Raw genomic sequence first — 18,283 nt, 5'->3', positions numbered from 1 at the left:
CAAGGTAGTCAGAGACTGCAACATCCCACGACACCCCTGAATTCAAAATTTTAACCTGACCTACTTGCGTAGGTCAGAGACTCAGGATATATCAATCACTCTGTCAATCACTACCGTTGTTACGTCAAGACGGGAGCTGTGACCAAACAGATCGTTATGATGCTGTCCAGCCACAAATTCCAAAAGATTCCAAATATTTATTGATTTGTTTTTCAGATTCTGGGAGTTGGTAGGGTTAGGGAGGGCCACTGAGTATATGTAGAGACCTGGAAAAAAATGTGTCATAATAGGATACATAGGAAAACATAATAGTTTTCATAATAGGACCCCTTTTTAATACATTCTACTCAGTAATTAGAATAACTCTAACAGCTAATGGTATCAGTAAACAGCATTGATCTTCCATGGGTTTTGTGCCTCTTTACGGCCAATGTAGTATTTAGAAGTGATACATTTGTCGAGTTATATCACTAATTACAGATGTTTCTTCAAGTGCAGTTTCATATTTTCCAGATTGGCAACCATTTTCATGTTTTATGAAACATCATAATGAAGTCGATTAACCGGACGTTTATTTTGAAAGGTCACATAGCGGAAACAGTGAGCCCTGTTGGAGCTCGATGCCTCCTAGCCGTCCGCTGCTGTGACCTGCTGCTGTCCTCCAACTGTCGAGCCGCTCATCCACGGACGAGAAGATCCAAATATGGTTTTCGAAGAGAAGATGATCACAAACGGAGAGCCAGAGGATGTCAGTAGATTTCACTGGTTTGACGCCCTGATAAACGTTCGTTTAATTTAGCCAGCTTGTTGTCACTGAAGTGGACGTAGCTTTAGCTCACGATGTAGCTTCAGCTAATGTCAACACCGACATGTTGGAGATTACTCATGCAGTATAATCACATTCAAACTTATCGCCCTTCATTGTTTTATGTGAGATCTTTCAGCGGTGAAACGTAGGAACAATCACACCATTTCTTTGTTTGTTACTTAGTTTAAGGCTCAATACATCCATTTATCACCGCTAATGGTTCTAAATGAATGACGTCGGTTAGCCTTCAATGAATGATAATGTTCGATGATATATTTTCAGGAGGAGGAGGAAGAAGAAGAGGAAGAAGAAATGGTGGTAAGTTAATTTGAGAGGCATATTATAATCACATTTTGTTCGATTCCTTTTGTATTGCTATGAGATTTTAATTTTACAAGCATGCCCATCCTTTTTTGTTTATAATTAGGACCATTTATAGAGCTCATAATTTGGTGCAGTCCTTCCATATTCCTGTTGTTTCTGTTCAACAGCACACCTCCTGAAACAATCTAAATAATGAGCCATTGCTCAACATGTTTATCAATTTCAATTATATAATTTAGTCATAATTCAATATTTACTTAAATGCATGGGATTAATGCAAGAAAAATTGAACATTAAAAATAGTGTGAAATCAGGCTAACAAAGACAATTTGCACCATTCAGATCAGTCAGTCATCTTCAGATTACCACCGCTGTATCCCGCCGCAGCGGGTACAGGGAGGCGGAGCCTATCTCGGCGGCATAGGGCGTGAGGCGGGGGACACTCCGGGCACGATGCCAGTGCACCGTAGCCATTCAGATCATTACTGATTACAACATCAAAAATGCACGAGTATTTAAAGTAGGTATGTAAAAATCAGGCTGTCAGCAGATAACAAATTAGAACAATTTAAAGTAATCTAATATTTAGAGATTAAAAATAATTTCATTTAGCAGTTGCGTTGCATTTTAAGATATTGAATCGAACATTACTTAAACTAAACCTTACAACTATTCTCTGCATTTGTGCAAGAGAGAATATGTGGGTCAGTTTATTCATATTCAGTTTATTGTGGGACTCAGGAGTCATCCTCATCACTGTCTTGGGAAAATAAAGAGACACAGATTTAATACACTTAATGCAATATTGACATTACTCATTGTTTTCATCCTTAAATCTATTTTTCCTCTACAAACCTTTTTCACTGTACAATTTTAAAGAAAATACTGGACTTCTAACCCTACACACCTTTGATTCATTCATTCATTCATTAAAACAGTAAGTTTGTTGGTTTCTGTGAGTGTATTTATAATTACTTGTGGGAGAAGGAGGTGATCCCCTCAAAATCCCCCTATACATTCACACACTTGTTCTCCAGATTTTCAGATACCTGATTTATAGCCACTGTTAAAGTTGTTGTCTGTGATGGGTGATGCAGAATTCATTTTGGCTTGTTGAGACTGCTAAAAATTTAAAGTTTTGAATGTATGAGTGCATAAATAATGATCTCAATACTGCATATTCTTTCACAGGATCCTTTAGAATTGGTGCGACAGAAGTGTGAAGAAGCAGAGAACTGTGTTAACACTCGGGAGCGTTTGGAGGAGTGTGAAACAAGAGTTGGTTCTCGGTCTTCAACAATGGAGGATTGTACTGAGGAGCTGTTTGACTTCCTTCACGCTCGGGACCACTGTGTAAGTAAGACACTAACAACTGTACCATGCAGAAAGCAGTGGTGGTGGTGTTAATTATGTAATATTTATATTATAAGGAGTGGTCTATCCACATCTCCTTTACAAAGAATGGACAGAATTCAGTGGCATGTATGTTTCATATCAAATTACACACTAAATGTGCTTTAAAGAAGTGGTCCCCAGGGCTGCAGACCGGTACCGGTCCATGGGTCAATCTTCAGCAGACCACACAGACAATACATTACACATTATTTCTGTTTTATTAGAAGGTAGCCAGAAGATTATCTTCAAATTAAATTTCCTATTTATACTAAAAGTTTTACCCATCTCTATTTGTTTGGGTGGTTCCATGAGTGCTTTAATCTTTTTTGTGATGTGAGAATCAAGAAGAGAAAAAGGGTCAGAGATACAGTACCTGAGTACCTTGAGCCGTATTACAAAGATGGACGTTAAAAGATCTCACAATACACTTGCATCAAACAGCTCACAAATGAGTCAATAATTGTGTTTGGACTGTAGTTATCTGAATTACTGGAAGACATCGAAACAGAAAGTGGGAGGAACATTGCAGGTATAAAAATCTATTGCCTAATTACAGCGAAGGACAATGCAACCACTGTTCACCGATGTAATTACGTTTATGCTCCCTTCCTTGCTTTGTCTATGGCTCTTCGGCACATTGTTACTAACAGTAAAGAGTTAGTAGGGTGTGATTAGAGACTTGTAGAGTGAGATCGGAGAGGAGGAGGAGGAGTAACAGAGATGGTTGGAGAGAAGGAGGAGGAGAGAGGAACTCAGTGAGTCTGGATTTTGAGACTCCAGCAGTGTAGGTCTATAAGAAAAAACGTTGTAGCCTAAGTTGCCTTAATTGTAAAATTTGTGAAAAAGAAAAGTTTTAAGTCTAGTCTTAAATAGTGACAGGGTGTCTGCCTCCTGAACTATATGACTGTATTCATGAATGTCCTTGTGTCTCCGTTCTAGGTGGCGCACAAACTGTTCCACACAGTCAAATGAGTCTTGGATCACTGACTGATGACATTCTTCAAATCTGATATGAGAAGAACATTGTTTTAAATGTATTCATATGTGGATCAACTGTATGATAAAAGTTTAAAGTGCTCTGTGCTGTATCACGTGAAAACACGTATTTAACAAGGTCATTGCATTTAAACATGGCATTAAAGTGGATGACTTGAAAACCTTATCTTGTGGAGCAAGGTTGTTTTATGACACACCTGTAAAGGTCTGTTAAATATTCTTGTGAAAGTAACTCTGTGACTCCTTTAAGGCTCATTGGAGCCGCACCAGGAAGGAGCTGCCTGCTGCTCTACCTCCCCCTCACCCACATGCCTACAGGCCCCTTGTGTGTGTGTGTGTGTGTGTGTGCGCGCGCGCGCGCGCTATGGACCTGTTCACACTATATACAGTATATTCATCCAGCTACCAACCAGTGTGCTAGAGTGTATAAATTCCCTACAGGAATCATTACAGTAAATTAAAAGACATTCGCATCATATGCAGGTAATGATACAGAAAACATGGGAATTTCCATACATGAAATTATAGCCATCTAATATGTCATGTTTCATCTGCAGGGGCTTCACAATTGATCACCAATGCAAAACTACTGTATACAAAACTATCAAAATGCAATGGGATGCTCTAGATCAGTGTGGACTGTAGCATGCTCCAACTCCTGTAAACAACTAACACAGACACTGAAGAAGGGTAGACTGACAGGCCACATTCAACAACCTGACCGCCTCCGCATGAAGGAGTTTGTCGGTCATCTGACTAGTCTTCGTAATATAGCAAATGCAATATTAAGTGTACGGTATGACAGTACCGTACACTTAACCCAATAGTTTGTCTTTAGGTCAAATTAAATTATAGAGTAACCCAACACACAATGATGCTGTTCAGTCCAAACTCTGCTTCCCAAATGAGATCGCATCCACCAACCTGTGCCCAGACCTTGTTTTGTGGTCACTGTAATGGAAATTTGTATTGTGTGTGTCCTGATTTGACTCTTATCATGTCATTACTGAGAACTGGCTTCAAAACCTCTCCATGCAACCGCTGGGCTAAGTCACATCTTAGTTTGTTTGGACAAAGAGGTCACAGCAGGTCACAGCCCATTAAACCAGATGCAGCAGACCCAGTACCTGTCTCAAAGGAGAACCGATGGAGAGGAGATGGAGACCTGTTTTCAGTCAAAGTGTAAGATGTTTTATGGGTGCATGAAAGCCTTTAAATTGCATTCCAAGGTGTAATAAAGATTTCTTAGGTTTCTTAGTTTTGGTGTGATAGGTTTGGTGCATTCCAACGGTGTAAGGTCTCCTGATAAAGATTGTTTACTAGTGCGTGAAAGCCTCCTACACTGCATTCTCGAGGGTGGTGATGTTTATTCCTCAGCTGGGGGTACCACCAAAAGGAGGGCTGCCTGAGAGCTGGAACTGGCCATTCCTGCTCGCACCTATTCCTGCTCGCACCTACGAACCTATTTATTAAAGTTTTTCACAAAACAGTCACCTTCGCTCAAGCTCATTTACATCATAGAGCTCACGGTGCCCTGGGAGGGTACAGCGGAGGAGGCCTACGAACGGAAGAAGCTGAGGTATGCTGACCTCGCTGCAGATGCTCAACAACAAGGCTGGAAAGCGATGGCACGCCCAGTGGAAGTAGGCTGCAGAGGGTTCGTAGCCACCTCAATATCCAGGTTACTCAGAGAGATGGGAGTACAAGGGAAGGCCCACAGGCAGGCAGTCAAGGACCTCTCTCGGGCTGCTGAGAAGGGGAGCCAGTGGCTGTGGGTAAAGAGAAAGGATCCAACCTGGGCCTTCAAGTGAGCTGATGGCGTCTAGGGAGTGAACCTGGGACGCTGGGACTCACTGCTGTACCCTCTGGAGGTGTCGTGGGCCAATCAGCGAAACATCAGTGAAAGAGGGCGCCCACTTGACAACCCGAAGGACGCCATCACTCACTTCTAAGAGTCATGTGACATCATGCCTGTCTTCAACAGTATAAATACCACTGTCTTGAGATAAGAATTTGTCCTTCTCGCACCGCATTCACCATTGTTCTGTAGTATTGGAGAACGATCCGGAGCTCTGTAAGTAAAGTACCGTGAACTTCCAACCATCGTCTCAAGAGTCATCTGTATACCCTGAGCATCGAACGCGCTGCGGAGCTAGTTGGTCGGACTCCGCTTCAAACTCCACAGAGTCTCATCGGTGCCTTAAGTATGAATCTATTGTGGGATATCAACACCTAGTCCTATACAACAGATCTGTATGTCAGGTGGATCACAAATTGCCCTTCTTCAGTTTTTGTCAGTCGCTAACAAGCTCTTACCCATACTTCAAATACTTTTTTAAACTCTTAACACAGATTCACACCTAGAAAGCACAAGTGACCAAATGGTTAATTTTGTTCTCAAAAACACATTTTGTAAAATAAACACTAACTCTTCATTTCAAAATAGAATACATCTTTTTCTGTACACACAATTTACCAAAACACTGGATATTTGACTCAAAATTAAATTATGTCAAATAATAATGCTTGTTTTCACTTCATAAGGTACAGTACATGCAGTCAATCAAAGTACACCAGGTTTTAAAATACTGTGTATTGTTGACATTATAAAAATTGCATAGACTTCTATGTTTCAGTTTTACTGGTATTTGCATGCAAAATGTACACAAAATGTCTTGGTTGGGAACTGTATGTCCACATGTAATGTTCATATTCAAAAGCATTCCAGTAAAGAGCAAATCAGTTTTTTTCCTTTACAGTTTATTGCACCCGCTCCCACCCAAAAATACCTGGAGTGTGAGCTGACAGTGGGTCTCAGCTCACCTCCGGAGCACTGCCGAGGCACCCTTGAGCAAGGTGCCGTCACCCTTACAAGTCGCTCATTTGGGTGCGCCATAAAGGGGCTGCCCACTCACACAAGGCGTACAGACGTACAGGCCTTGTGTGTGTGAGTGTGAACACCAGCACTGTTGTGTTGACCACTGTGCCTTTCCTGCTGAATCGGGTGACCAACACGCTCACGATGAGAGAGCCCAGAAGACCACCTATGGCATAGACGGACACGGCCTGTTCACACTAAAATATGCCCGTATGAAGTAGTAACACTAGAGTGTGCCACTAATTTCCCTTTCGGGATTGAGTAAATAAAATTAAAAAAACAAACAACAACAATTATTCAATTGTTTGTTTATATTCAATATTCAATTGTTTATCAGCTGCGATATATTGTTTTTGAACTGATCATTGCAGAAGCAGAGGTTTTTATACTGTAAGGTTTGGAATATTGTTGTTGCTATTGTGGGATGTTGTGTGTTAACATTCGTAAATAATCAAAAAAACAATCCGTAATTTTGCTGGGAGGTATAGCTTGCCTGCTAAGACAATGAAAGCATTGTGGTAATCCACTGTGTGTTCACTGACTGAATATTGAGTGAAAGCAACATGAAATACGTGAATGGTATGGCCACAAAAGAGCGATGCCATGCTAATTGTGTTTAGAGTTTTGAAAATGTGACTGTTGTTTGGACCAACAGTGGATTTTTATTACGATCACCATGCATGCATGCAAGTTTACCGTTAGTGTGTGTTCTCATAATGATTTCCTCTACTTGTGTTCTACACAATGGCCTTTCAGGCAGACCATATTGTTCACATGTGAACGGCAGCAATAGAGGTAAAAATTAAGACCTAAGATCCAACCACATGAATCTGACAGGAGGTTGTTAGATCAATGTAGCCCAGAACAGATGAATGTCCATTAAATGGCTACACCTTACTTTTATAATTGGATTCATTCATTCACCCAGGTAATTCTAAAAGTAAAGAGTGTGTGCACTTTTTCCAGCTCACTCAGTCAACACAGATGCTGTGACCTCACACCCTCCTGGTCGGAGGCAGTAAATGACTCTCTCCTTAGAGGCCTCTCCTCTCCACACCGAGTCTCCCGAGAACTGCTCGCTAAAACCTGCCGTTCCTTTGTTTGTTCCCCGGCGGCTCATTACGGTCGCTGCGCACCGGTTCGTCCGGTCGAGGGTGTGTCGCCGCCGGATTCTAATCCCGAACCCGCCCACCGGGGTCTGGACCGGTCGAGTAGCTAGCAGCGCTGCAGCCGCTAGCAGCAGGCCGGCCTGTGATCACACACGCCTGGAAGGGCAGCAATGGAGAATGTCAGGCAGTTTCTGCGGGGAGTGGAGCTCGATAGGACGGCGCTGGTGATCGGGGCAGCCTGTGCTGGAGGAGCCGTGGTGGCGGTGGCGCTGGGACGGACGATCCAAAGTCATTTCAGCTCGAAGGACAAGATCCAGAGAGCCAGACGCCAGAGGCTGGAGAGTCTGCAGCGGGCTGAGCATCTCGTCCAGCGGCACAGGACGGCGGTGAGAGCCGGGTGGTGACGGAGACGCGTGGAGGGGTTTGGTAGCGACATGTTCGGGCCGTGGGTCTGTGTGCAGGGGGACCGGGCTGTCAGATCGGGATGTACAGACAGGGAAACGCAAGAGTCAAAACAAGACAGAGAAGTCATGTTTTGTTAAGGTTTTTAACTTTTATTTTGGGAAAAATCAAATCAGATGCAAAACTTCATAAACCAGAGTCAGATTATATTGTTATGTTTTCAAATGCAATTCATAAAATATGTATAAAATATGTTTTAAACTGTAATGATTATCGAATAATAAATTAGTGGGAGTGAACGCGTCACTACTGTTGACGACGTGCAGCTGTTCAACTACTGTTGATGTATTAGTAGAAACTTTATTTTTTCATCCTGTGTTAAATAGTTTCAGGCAGTTTGTAGATTCAAATTCTCAAATTTTATTTAAGCTGCTTGGATGATCATTTTCTTCTTCTTTGTTTTTGTTGTAAAAGTTTACATCATATGATTGAGAAGTCATTCAGACCATAATACTAGGAGTCCTCGGGTCGTGACTATTAATTATTAATTCTGTGCTTTTGAAAAGACAATGTGGACAAAATGTAGACAATAATAAGAAGTTTAGAGCTGTTAAACTAAAGTTGGGTTTGTGTGACATCTTTCAAATGTCTCTGTGTGTGTGTGTGTGTGTGTGTGTGTGTGTGTGTGTGTGTGTGTGTGTGTGTGTGTGTGTGTGTGTGTGTGTGTCCTCTAGTATCCAATGATGGACTCTGCTCTCATCTCCACGCTGTCCTTGTCTGAGTTAATCAAACAGCTGAAGGAAGGCTCGCTCAGCCCAGAGGACGTGTTTTACTTCTACATGGAAAAGGTTTAGTGACGCAACGTCCAGCTCAGAAACACAACCATAAAAACAGACAGACAGACCACTGACTGACTAAATTAAATTAAAATAAATTCAAATGTGAATGAACATGGTCCTAACTTGTAAACTTTTTTAGTATGTAAGTGTAGATTGTTTGATATTTCTGTCATGTGATGAAAAATCATCTTCAACTTTGCATTGAAACGTTTACGTGTTTTAAGATAAAGGTTATTCCTCAAAGCAAGAAATTGGATGTGCTTAAGTGAATATTCATTTGTTGAAGGTGTTTCCCTCACAGTAACATTCAATGAATTGTTATTCAGTCAATGTTTATCTACTTGTACATTGTCAATTTCTAACCTAATGAACATATTGTACAAAACCAGCCTGTTGGAATTAAACCTTGTGGGTGTTTACTTTTTTATTTTCCATAGACTCTGGATGTACATAAAAAGCTCAACTGTTGCACTGGGATTTTATTGGACAGTTTTGACCAGCTGAAAGGTCTCTCCTCCAAAAGGGAAGGTCTCTTGTATGGAGTTCCTGTTAGCATAAAAGAAAACACTTCCTACAAGGTACTTGAGTAGAATCAGCTACAGCCCTACAGGGTGGCAGTTGATGGTCAGGGTATCCTGATATATGCTGTATATTTTTGTGGTATTGCTCGTGGTTACTCAATGTTTATTGTGCTGTTGTCCATGTGCTGTTTGTGTGTTTTTCATTACAACACAAGAATACTGACTCGTCCTGCGGGGTGGTGGTTAATCTGGACCAGCCTGCACAGGAGGACAGCGTCGTCGTTCAGGTTTTGAAGAAACAAGGAGCAATTCCCTTTGTTAAAACTAACCTGCCCCAAGGCTTGATAAAGTAAATAATTTATCAGTTATATCAAAGCTAAGTAGTTATCACACACAGGTCGATGGTGGGTTTTTTTATTTAACTGTTTCTCACTTTATTGCCTCCTGTCCAGTTTTGACTGCGGTAACCCCATCTATGGGCAGACCCTTAACCCTCACAACCTCCAGAAGACCTCTGGAGGTTCGTCTGGTGGAGAAGCGGCTCTCATTGGAGGAGGGGGCTCCTTGCTCGGAATTGGAAGTGACATAGGGGGTAGTGTCCGTATTCCTGCATCATTCTGTGGAATTTGTGGCTTCAAACCAACGAGTGGCCGGATCAGGTGACTTTCCCCATCCTTGATCTTTGTACAGTCATGACACTTAGCATCTTTGTTTTGTTGAGATGTTTGGATTTCTTTCTGTTTCTGCTAGCTCACACGGTCAAATTCCTATATATCGAGGGCAAAAATCAGGTGTGTTACACTTAAACGTTTGCGTCAGACACATTGAACCATATTTGTTGTCGAAGCTACGAGGTCACATTTTCTTGTGCTTTTCATTGAATTAGTCCTGTTGACTGTTGGACCCCTGGCGAAGGATGTGGACAGTCTGGCTCTGTGCATGGAGGCTCTGCTCTGTGACCACATGTTTTACTTGGACCCCATGGTTCCACCCATACCTTTTAATACACAGGTTTGTCCCATACAAAATAAACAAGTCAATACTTCTATGTGCAAACGTACACATTCCAAGGAGTTTAGGCTTTCCAAAACAAACAAACAACTGGATTATAACAGGACTGCAAACCCATCAGAACAATAAATAAATGCTATTATCTGCAACGTACACGTCCCATTAAGTATGTATAAAGAAACCCTTCACAAAACATGTCATGGTGCTGGGTTGGAAGGTTGGCAGTGTTTTTCTTGACAAAACAAGCAACCAAAGTAGCTACTGAACCAAGGATAGATGCCGTCTCAAAGCATTTTGGTCAAAGTCCGAAATGGAAAAACAAATACTATCCAGAAATAGTGCACATAGCACGGACGTTGTACAGAGAAACAGATTAGATATAAAATCAACAATTAAAGACCTTCAGTGTATATTAAGATAGGTTTGGAGTAGAGCCAATATCCAGTATTTATTCTAAGCTAAGCCAAAGGGCTTTGCTAATGCTTTTGTTGTAGAACAGAAACTTATCTATGTAAGCCAGTCTTCAAGGAACTTTTGTACAAGTCCAGTTGATTTAATGCCTTTGAATAACCAGGACCTGGATGAATGAAAACCTTTACAGACATCTTTCTGTTGGCAAGCATATATGATAATTTCTCCAAAGTTCAACTTTCAGAGCTGTGAGGAAAATCAGTGTTTGTGATTCAAAATGTTGTCTTCCCTTGTAAATGAAAAAGAGAAAGCCTATAATTAATGGTTATTTGAGATAATAATGTACTTTTCTGTTGAAACATCATTGTTACTAAAGAATTCCTGCCCCAGGCTTTTGTCAGTGCGATAATAATTTGGTGCCTTATCTTGAGCAAACAAAATGGAAGTAAGCCAAGCTTGAAGATAAAAAGAGAAGGGGCCTCAAGGGCTGCTATTCAATATAAGTAAACATTTCTCAAGTGTAACAAATGAATTATACAATTATAAAATTGTGTAAATGAATTATACAACATTTTACACACACAGTCATTGGTGCGTTGATTAATCATGTGACGTAGCAGCTGGATGGAGCCTGTTTCTAGGGGGAACAAGGTCAGGATGTTGCTCCTGATCCTAGGTGGGAGGTTCACATTGTCATTTATTGTCCCCAAGTATTGATGCCTTTATTTGGGGTCGCATCAGTACTTACATTTAGTACTGATCTGAGTACCTGATAGAAGCATCAGCATGCCATTAAATTTGCTGCCATTGCTTGACTAGTAGTATGTAAACTAAGAAACTGGACCACAAGGAGGATGGTTCTCTATGGAGTATAATATTCATCTGTCTCTTGTCTTACATGGATGAGAAACACAAGGTTAACAGTCCAGTAAAAATGTAAAAGGCAAAGCTGAGGTCCAAAATGCAGCACAACAGATACCTGATGTTCTTTTAATGGAGTCATCATCAGGGATCCTTCAAGTTTACTAACTGAAGTCTAACTAACTGTCCGACTGTCCGTCTGTCCATCCATCTGTGATAGATATTTTTAAATTGGGCCAAAAATTGAATGATGAATTTTTAAATGAACCTGTTTGTTACTCTGAATTGTCTCCCTACCAATTTGAAAAGATGAAAACAGTTTAGAACATATTTTATTCTCAGATTTACCGCAGCACCAAACCTCTGAGGATCGGTTATTTCGAGAACGATGGCTACACACAACCATCTCCAAGCATGGCCCGAGGGGTCCGAGAAGTGAAGGTTCTCTTGGAGCAAGCGGGGCACACTGTAAGACCACACCAGTGGTCACTCAAAATCATCTACAGTCACATAAAATACATTGTGTGAGCTACATTTTTATTAATCACTTATTTTTTCATCTTTTTGTCATTTGTTCCTGCAGTTGGTGCCGTACACCCCTGTGAATCTCCCTCAAGTTGTCATTGAGTTGATACTTAAAGGTCTCTTTGCAGATGGAACTGCCTCCCTGCTTCAAAAACTGTAAGCCCAAGTTCCCTCATAGAATCCAAAAACTTAATCAGTGTTTTAATTGTTAGTCACTGATGTCATTTAATAGTTTCTAGTAATTGATGTGACTGAGGTTTCGGCATATTTAACACATTAACTTGACATAACAGCCTTAATGTAATTCATGATTTTTTTTCTATGCTTCTTTGTGTGATGACTAGAGTTGTGTAGTCAGGTTGTCCTTCAATCTGTGGGTCATCTCTGTCTCAGTCTCCAAGGGAGAAGAGGACATCTTCAAATTTTGTACAAATACTTATTTGGACTTAAGGATAAATTATTAAGCGTGTGGTGGTAAAAGATCACTGTACCGTCATGAATCATTCCTCTAGCCATAGTTAGAATGCATCTGCTGATTAGGACAAACTTTCACACAAATGTCCAGTAAGTCCATGGCTGATTTTGGTTGATTAAAACATTCTGGGGGAAGAGATAATTGGGATTTGGTCGGGATCCTCTGGTTACTACTTTCTATTTGGTTCACTGGCTTCCCCAGTTTATAAATGCCATTCCAGCGATGAACACAACTAACTTAACTTTCTCATCATTAAAATAGACCATGCCACAATCTATTTTAACAGATTAGTCTGTTTTGCCCTAATGATCCCTCTTTCTCTTTTAGAGAGGGGGGGCCAGTGGACCCGTGTCTCAGATCACAGGTCACTGTTTACAAAATTCCAAAGTGGTTGAAGAAAGTCTTTTCTTTCATCCTCAAGCCCCTGGTGAGTTCTCTCCTCCTGTGACTCACATTCCTAAGTTTAAAAAAACCCCACAAAATGCAAGTCTTCCTCTGGGATGATGAATATGATGTCAATTTCATAAATGCTTTGATAAATAGTTTGTACTTGTCTTTTGCAGTCTCCTCGGTCCTCTCTCATCTTCAAGGGTCTCTGTGGAGTTGGGTAAGAAAGTACAGTTGTACCACGAGATACGAGTTTAATCCATTCCATCACTGAGCTCGTAAGTCAAACTAATCATCAAAGTCAAACAAATAAATGTCAATAACATTTTACAATTTAAAATAACTAAAATCATTTTAATCCGATCCGTCATAAAAATGGATATGGCTCGTAATTCAAGGTACTATTGAAATTTAGTGTTAATGAGTTAATGTTTCATGTTTTGGTACTAACATTTCATGTCATGGACAAACTGCTAAAATGTTCTCATTCTTTCTTCACCTTATTTTTAGCTCAGTTCGAGATCTGTGGAATCAGCATGCTGCTGTCGAGGTACTGTTTGTTGTCAACTTGTGATATTTGTGCATATTTGAATTGTTTTAAACTCTTTGTGTTTCCTTTAGGACTACATTTATGAAACCACCGCAGAATGGAGAAGATGTAACATCGATGTCCTTCTGTGCCCCGTTATCGGACCAGCCTACAACTTTTTCTATTGCAGCAAGACTTCCCGTAAGTGTTCCCATACAGTTTTATTATACAGGTATACCTCGGCTTATGTCATTAATGGGTTATTTATTGTACGTTCATTCATTCATTTTCCGAACCAGTTCCGTTTCATGGCTCACTGGGGTTTTTGGAACCTATCCCAGCGGACTTACTAGTGCTCTGGACGCACCGCCAGTGCATGATAGAGCCTATTTATTCTACAGTAACATAATATTATGGGCTTTTAATGGATCACTAGTGATTTTACGATGACAAAATTGTGTCAGACAGACGTAAGGTCAAGTAAAATGATGTAATCTTGATCTTAATTTTTTCATGCATGTTTTTCTGAAAACCGACGTATAATCGAGAACAACATAACTCAAAACGACGTTAACCGAGGCATACCTGTATACAGTATTACTGCAAAATTATGAAAATCAAGGTCAACAACCAGATTATCATTTTCTCTTTCCAGACTCTGTGTCTTATACAATGCTTTACAATCTCCTCAACTTTCCTGCCGGGGTTGTGCCAGTTTCCACGGTGACAGCTGATGATGAGGAGGAACTCAGGAACTACACTGGTGTTTATCGAGACGTCTCTGACAAGTTGTTCAAAAGGGTAAGAAATGTACCAATGGCAATGCTGTTTGGACGCTACGGTACATTCTTCAGGAAAACGTAGACTTTTGCCTTCAACTTAATAACTGATTGTGTCACAACTGTTGTCATTTTGATGTACAGGAAGCAAAACACTCTTCTAAGCAAAACGCTCAGTAGACATTAGTCTACATTAATGGTTATAGTAAGGAATTATTGACCACTCGAAGACAAAAAGCATGAAGTATTCCTTGAAGCAGCTTGTAAATTACATCATTGAACGTCTGTTTGTTAAATTGAATCATTTAACAACACACACACACACACACACACACACACACACACACACATCAGTTTTTGAAGATTGCACTTCTGTCCTTAGTCCTAGAAAGCAAATTTAAATTTCTTGTTGTGTTGTACTTTATATTATTATTATATTATTAGTATTATTATTATTGTTACCATAGTTACATAGAAGAATGTTACCATAGAATGTTGTAAAAAATGTTACATTAAAGGCATTCATCTCACAAAGTTGAATAAATTTAGTAAAAGAATACAAAATTTGGATCAAAATTGAATCAGCTCTTCCTTTGCCCATGCCCCTCGCCTAAACACGGAATCAGAATCTGCTTTCAACTTGATGAAATATCAGTTAAATAAACAAATAAACTAGGGTGGTCACATGACTGTCAGTGACAGGGATGTATGCATCAATAAAGAATGTTGTGAAGTCTCAAAGGTGAGGTCTGGCCCAAGTAATGTATCCCAGGAACAGAACACCCAGAGATGGTTGCGAAAAGGTTGTGGCTTGAATTTTGTTTGGTTTATTTGTGGTTTTTTGTCTCACTTTTAAATCAATCATTCATTTTCTTGAAGAGTAGACCATTCTCATTTTCAGCTGTTTATCCGAATGTGGGTCACGGGTTTATGCAGGAGACGATCTCAGCTGATGAAGAAGATTCCAGGGTCCTACCCTGCTTGTGTGTCATTAAACCGTAGTCCCACAGTTGTTCAATAGGTGGAGGCAGAAGACTGGAAGTTGTGTTTCCAATGGGTGACGAATAAAATCCTGTGTTTTTGTGTCCAGGCTGTCACTGGAGGTGAGGGTCTGCCTGTGGCGGTCCAGTGTGTTGCTCTACCCTGGCAGGATGAGCTCTGCCTGCGCTTCATGAAGGAAGTGGAACAACTGGTGCAGCAGAGCAAGAAGGTCTGAGGCTGATGGGAGAATGCTAGCATCCAGGATTTAGCAAAAAATGGCAAATAATAAATAAAAAAAATTTGTTGGTGAGATGATGAAGAGTGAGATTTTATCTATAAATAATTGATGATGAATGTATTTGGACTTTCAGGTATTAATAACAGCACAATATACTGTTTACCTTTTAGGGGCATGACAAAGACTTAATAAAAGTGACTCGTAATGGTTTCATGGCTTAATCGAATGGAATTAGTTTAGTTTTTCATTTATACAATGAAAATAAGAGTCAACAAACCAATCAAACATCTACAGTATGTGAGTGATGCTCTCATCGGCTCAGGAGAAAAACCTTTTGTGTTTTTGAACTTTGATTTTCCATCATGCATCACCTTCATTAAACATCTCTGCGTAAGATGTCATCTGTCTTATGAGACCTTCAGTGTGTTGGTTCTTTTGAGCCAACACACTGAAGTGTTGTTTCTGAAGTTTAAATTACTTTTCAGTCATAAAAAAACCCGACTGAGGCATGATCATACGTTCCTTATGCAGTATGTAGTACATCCATTTTGTTTTTTTCTGGCACCCTCTTCGTCCTCCACCTCAACCTCTCCATCACTGTGTCACAGATGAGTGCAGATCATTTTCATTTATTCGTGAGTGATTGTTGCACTGATGCCATTGAAAACAGAAAAGAGATAAAGGGGACTAATGACACATGGCCCCTCCATCTACAAGGCCAGTGCACCATGTCTTCATATTGTGATTACGCAGTGCGATTGTAAATATGTGTTTCTGTTAGGTTTACATAAATTTACATATGCTTTAAAACTCTCCTGGGATGAAAGCCATTATGAACCATGTTAGCGTTTTCCATTACAATCACCCACATTTGCACTGCTGTCTCTTTCAATGGAAATGGCCATGTCTGTGCGGTAGAGGAAGGAGGGCACATTAGGCGACGAGGAGAGCTGGAATTGAGAGGTTGTTCTTAGCATTATCTGTGGCACATAGAGAGAGAGTGTGTGGCTCTCGCTGTGCCACTCAGTCAGGGAGCATTAAGCTTTAAGAGGCAGTGAAGAGACTCAGGTCGTCAGGGGGAACTTGACATTATTCATAAATCCTTCAGGATCTGAGACAGAAGCAGTGACAAATAGACACACATCTACACAGTTCCTTCAGTTTGTCCCATTAAATACATTTAGGCTACCCATTACCATGTGGCAGTTGTTTTATGTGCTGTACATCGAAATCAATTTAGATATTATTTATAATGTACTTTTTTTAACATCAAAAAGTACAGGTAGTACAGGCAAATGGAATTGTGTAAATTTTATCTTACAAATTATTACATTTTAGTGGATAATACTTCATGAAAATGCGTCCTGATAAATCTAAATAGTTAAATATAAGTCATTTGGATATGGCATACATTACAGAAACTTGTATAACTAGTTTACCGCTGTATGTGGAGTAGTGTGTATGGATATGTGCTTTGGAGAAACTAAAAACCACAGTCACCTTAAATAAGGTTTCTATGGAAACTCATGAATAAAATTTATACAAAATATATTTATCACAGCCACTCATCATGGTCAAAGTACTGTATATGCATAGTAAAGATTTTGGTCTGGTAAACATACTGAAGTCTGCATCGTTTCATGGTCAGAGGGATAAAAATAAGGAGGGAAGCCTTATTAAATCTTAAAGTAGCACAAAACATCTCCCCATTAAACACTTACTGCTAGTGTATTAGTAAAAACATGAACCTAGACTAACATACTGGAACTCATTTGTTTTTACTTTAATATAAGCCTTTTTTCAGGATAAGACGATCAAAGTCCTGGTAATGTCATTTTTCTCACTGTTCCATAAATCACTGACAATGAAATAGTCCTTTTTTTACAAGCAATGGGAAGAATAAGAGACAATAATATAGACATACTAATCCAATCCAATCCACTTTATTTATAAAGCACAATTTAAGAAAACACAAGGTTTCCAAAGTGCTGCATGGTAACTAGATAACAGAACAGACCATGAACATAATGCAGTAAAATAAAATAAAATAAAAAACCCACCTCAGTCATTAAAAAAAAAGGAGAAATATAGTGATCTGAATTTGTTTCTGTATTAATATACTGCTTAATTGGTAATGTTTACAAAAGAGTACATATTTTTATATTATTTGTAACCAACTTAAGTTAATAATAGTAAAAATGCAATTAATCTACAGTATGTACCTACTTCTTAAGTAAATCATATTGATTACACATATTAAATATTTTGTAACATTTAGACATAAAAGCTTTATAGAAAGTTATGTGGCTACATTGAGTCAAATTTTTAACATCATGAGTTCAGACACGAAAGTTTTCTAAGTTCAGTCATGACTCATGTCACTTGAGACGTGCAAGTTAACGTAGACATACATGGTACACAAATGTTCGTGTCTGTTGTGAATATCATTCGTATGACCCATTCAGCTTCTGAATCCCATCTAAACTCTCTTACTTTTCATATGACTGCATAATTGTGCTGCCTCAAGGATAACCACATGTCTGACCAGGCTGATATATTTAACTCCCTGGCAGAGAGAAGGTGCTTGTAAAAGTATAAATAATTACACCAATTCAACTGACTGGTGGCAGGACATCCAGCAAGATGTGGCGTGTAAATATCAAAAACAAAAGTCAAATTTATCATGTAGTCACTACAAAGTCCATAATTCTAAACTTCTAAATGATTTTAGGTGCCATTGTGACCTTAATTTAGTCGTCAAGTCTATATAAGATTCAAAGAAACAGATTCAGGCAGCACCACCTCATCACCTAC

General features: G+C 39.7%; 2 protein-coding genes across 2 annotated transcripts; both read left to right on the top strand.

The window, feature by feature from the left end:
- Positions 1 to 606: 606 nt before the first annotated feature.
- Positions 607 to 3,689, top strand: uqcrh (ubiquinol-cytochrome c reductase hinge protein). Its single transcript, XM_068319925.1, has 4 exons — positions 607 to 748; positions 1,091 to 1,126; positions 2,324 to 2,485; positions 3,467 to 3,689. The coding sequence occupies exons 1-4, from the start codon at positions 704 to 706 to the stop codon at positions 3,497 to 3,499; spliced, it is 276 nt and encodes a 91-aa protein (XP_068176026.1). The 5' UTR covers positions 607 to 703; the 3' UTR covers positions 3,500 to 3,689.
- Positions 3,690 to 6,299: 2,610 nt separating this feature from the next.
- faah (fatty acid amide hydrolase) lies at positions 6,300 to 15,669 on the top strand. Its single transcript, XM_068319408.1, has 15 exons — positions 6,300 to 7,896; positions 8,647 to 8,760; positions 9,189 to 9,329; positions 9,488 to 9,621; positions 9,725 to 9,931; positions 10,023 to 10,063; positions 10,159 to 10,283; positions 11,898 to 12,023; positions 12,139 to 12,236; positions 12,883 to 12,982; positions 13,119 to 13,162; positions 13,453 to 13,492; positions 13,564 to 13,672; positions 14,127 to 14,272; positions 15,341 to 15,669. Exons 1-15 carry the CDS (start codon positions 7,681 to 7,683, stop codon positions 15,464 to 15,466), a joined length of 1,767 nt encoding a protein of 588 aa, XP_068175509.1. The 5' UTR covers positions 6,300 to 7,680; the 3' UTR covers positions 15,467 to 15,669.
- Positions 15,670 to 18,283: the final 2,614 nt, after the last annotated feature.

Source organism: Antennarius striatus, chromosome 7 (assembly GCF_040054535.1).
Source record: "Antennarius striatus isolate MH-2024 chromosome 7, ASM4005453v1, whole genome shotgun sequence".
Classification (NCBI taxonomy): domain Eukaryota; kingdom Metazoa; phylum Chordata; class Actinopteri; order Lophiiformes; family Antennariidae; genus Antennarius; species Antennarius striatus.
The sequence above is the reverse complement of the archived record's forward strand: the minus strand, read 5'-3'. Positions and strand labels throughout refer to the sequence as shown.

Bases quoted from the DNA above. Each gene is read 5' to 3' on its own strand.
- uqcrh (XM_068319925.1), top strand. From the start codon at position 704: ATGGTTTTCGAAGAGAAGATGATCACAAACGGAGAGCCAGAGGAT. The intron at 749-1,090 runs GTCAGTAGATTT...ATATATTTTCAG, and splicing joins CAAACGGAGAGCCAGAGGAT to GAGGAGGAGGAAGAAGAAGA. The intron at 2,486-3,466 runs GTAAGTAAGACA...TCTCCGTTCTAG, and splicing joins TTCACGCTCGGGACCACTGT to GTGGCGCACAAACTGTTCCA.
- faah (XM_068319408.1), top strand. From the start codon at position 7,681: ATGGAGAATGTCAGGCAGTTTCTGCGGGGAGTGGAGCTCGATAGGACG. The intron at 8,761-9,188 runs GTTTAGTGACGC...TATTTTCCATAG, and splicing joins TTTACTTCTACATGGAAAAG to ACTCTGGATGTACATAAAAA. The intron at 12,024-12,138 runs GTAAGACCACAC...TTGTTCCTGCAG, and splicing joins TGGAGCAAGCGGGGCACACT to TTGGTGCCGTACACCCCTGT.